General features: G+C 51.1%; 1 protein-coding gene across 1 annotated transcript; it reads right to left on the reverse strand.

Moving 5' to 3' along the window:
- Positions 1–1101: 1101 nt before the first annotated feature.
- Gpr45 (G protein-coupled receptor 45) lies at positions 1102–2220 on the reverse strand. Its single transcript, XM_027951780.2, has one exon. The coding sequence runs from the start codon at positions 2218–2220 to the stop codon at positions 1102–1104; it is 1119 nt and encodes a 372-aa protein (XP_027807581.1).
- Between the last annotated feature and the right edge of the window lie 774 nt (positions 2221–2994).

The raw sequence follows: 2994 nt of genomic DNA on the forward strand, positions 1-2994 counted from the left end.
TGGCCAAGTATACAGTGCAAGAAAGATCCCCTCGAGACTCCCAGATCCAGCCCTGGCAGGTGGGTCTGACAGCAGCAGTGGATGTGAATGAGGTAGGAGGAACAGAGGTCAAGGGGGATGCCCAGTTTGTTGGGTTTGTTTATTCTACAACAGTTCTAGCTTTAGAATGCATCTGGAGCCTTCCAAAGGCTCTGGAGCCCTGGAGTGTCCAGGGGAAACATGTAAACAAAGCCCCCAGATTCTGAAAGCAAGTCAGTACAAATACTTGCTCCATGGATGGATTACAGGCATTTTTTTTTCAGCACTGGGAAGGATGAAAATAAAGGGAGAATGGGAGGGACATGAGGGAGAGGGGAGGGGGTGAGGGATGACCAGGCAGACCAGGTGTGGTGGGGAGATGGGCATGAGTGCCCAGGTGGGTGTCTCCTTTCAACAGAACTGCCCAAGAGCATCCTCTGAGCTGAGAACCTCCATGTCATACCAGGAAACTCAAAGAGTGTATGTGGTTTCCTTTGCATCCCAGTGTTTTTCGATTTCTTTCTGGAAAGGATGATGTGGCATGGTCAAAAATGCACACCTGAACAACACAAAGAGCCTCCTGTGGTTCCCTACACCCACAAAGGTAACTAACCCTGAAGAACACTGGCCTCAGTGGAGTGAATGGTAATGCATGGAATGACCCCTACCTGGGCTTCTCACGCCACCCACAATCTGACATGATGGTGTTGCTCTTAGGCAGGGGTCCAGGGGGCTCAAACAGCAGAACTGAGCTCCCAGACAGATCCTCCTCCTGCCTGGCTCCCTCTGCTGCCCCCCTTCTCTTCTCACTTCCTGCCCAACTCCCATACTCCCCCTACTCACTCCCCATTTGCCTTGACTACCTCACCCTTCCCACCAGAACCACATATGATTCTTCAACCATGAGAAACAAAAATAACTCGCCTTGCTGAAATTTGAAATTTGGGAGCTGCAGCTCATCTGGCAACAAATGAGTGCCTTTGTGCTTAAATGGTCACCAGCGAAGGAGGAGGACTCAAATGCCAGGAAGCGGAACTGGGTCTTGGACCGAACCTGTGCGGGTCCTGGCTCCCCACGGCTGTGCTACACTGCAGACTGGTTTTCATTAAACACGTAGACTCTGCTAGGCTGGATTCTCCTTTGGATCCGCTCAGGCACTTTGGGAAGGATTTGGAAAGTTTGGGGTAGCAACTCCAAGCAGGCCTCCCGGAATTTTTTGATTCTCCAGCAGTACACGATGGGGTTAAAGACGGACTTGAGGTAACTGAGCCACAGGATGCAGGTGCTGGTGGTGTAGAAGGACGGGCTGTAGTAAAAACGCCGGCTGAACACCGAGAGGAGGCTGTAGACGGAGTGCGGCAGCCAGCACAGGGAGAAGCCCACGAAGAGGATCAGGATGGTGGTGAAGGCCTTGGTTTTGAAGCTCAAGTCCACGCTGACCTGTTGTTGCCGCTGGAGCCGCCTCCGTCCAGCCCTGGTCAGCTGTCGCAGGTCCAGGCTGTCGGACTGGTTGTGGACGCGGACAGCATTCTTCCGCACCGTGTTGAGGATGCACAGGTAGGAGCACAGCATGACGCCGAAAGGCGCGAAAAACACGGCCACCACCAGCGTCACCACGTAGGCGCGGTCAGCGGGGAACTCGGTGTAGCCCAGCACACACTGCGGAGCTCGCGCGGGCACCTCCACGAACGTCCAACCCGTGAACAAGGGGACCGAGATGCAGAAAGACAGCACCCAGGAGACCGCGATGATCACCTTGGCCCTGCGTGGATTCAGCTTGTCCTGCCGCTGGACGATGATGAGAAAGCGGTCCACGCTAATGATGAGCAGGATGGCCACGCCCTCCAGGACAAAAAACCAGTAGAGCGTCGCAGAGAGCCGGCAAAAATGGTCCCCAAAGTGCCAGTGGACGGTGATGAGGGTGACAGCGGTAAAGGGCATGCAGCATAAAGACAGCATGATATCCGAGAAGGCCAGTGTGGCCAGCAACAGGTTGATGGCGGAGCGCATGGCAGGCCTCTGATACACGATGATGCAGACCACGGTGTTCCCCAGGCATCCAACCACAATCATCAGCATCATCACGATTGCCAGCGATATCCTGAGCGGGGCGGACAGCGGGGTGGCCTCGGCATCCGACGCGTTGCTTGCGTTCAGCCGCAGGTGTTCGTAAGTCTCCATGGATGTGCTGTTACAGGACATGGTGGAGAGAAACTTGGAGCAGGGACAGAAATGGCTGCAAGGGTGCCCCTCAGCGCTCAGGTGGCTTGCGTTTTCTGTCTACTGGCTGCATCTTCTTCCTCAATACCTGTGAATCTCCAGGTTGCTGAAGTGGTCCGGAGGAAAGGTTTTTCTTTGGGTGTTCTGGTTATGATTTGCCATTCATCAATTACACGGCGATCATCTCTGTGGCAACTAATTGCATCCACAAGCTTCCTCCTTGGACACTACCTGTAGCCTGGAGCAAGCAAGAGTGCAAAAGAGAAGTGAGTTAGATTTTTCCAGCATGTGCTAAATAGAGAACTCGCTTAAATTTGGCAGGTACAAATGGACATATTTGGTGGGTTTCACATCTGTGATTCAGCCAACCAAGATAGGAAATGGTCAGGAAAAAACAGTGCATCTGAACTGAACCTGTACAGACTTTTCAAATTGTCATTTTTTTCTCTAAACAATATACTATAATAACTATTTATATAGTATTTACATCACATTAGATATTAGAAGCAATCTTAAGATGAGTTAAATATTTGGAAGGATGTACATGGGTTATATGCAATTACTATGTCATTTTATAAAAGGGACTTGGGCATCTGTAGATTCTGCTCTCCAAAGGGAATTTGGAAGCAATCCCTGATGGATACCAAGGGACACTAGAAGGGAGAGAAAGAATGACTCATTTATATGTCATTTAGGACAAAACTTGGTATTCACAAACACTGAGTCTTGTCAAGCAGCCCAGGAAAATCTAACTAG

The sequence above is a fragment of the Marmota flaviventris genome, chromosome 14, assembly GCF_047511675.1.
Source record: "Marmota flaviventris isolate mMarFla1 chromosome 14, mMarFla1.hap1, whole genome shotgun sequence".
Classification (NCBI taxonomy): Eukaryota; Metazoa; Chordata; class Mammalia; order Rodentia; family Sciuridae; genus Marmota; species Marmota flaviventris.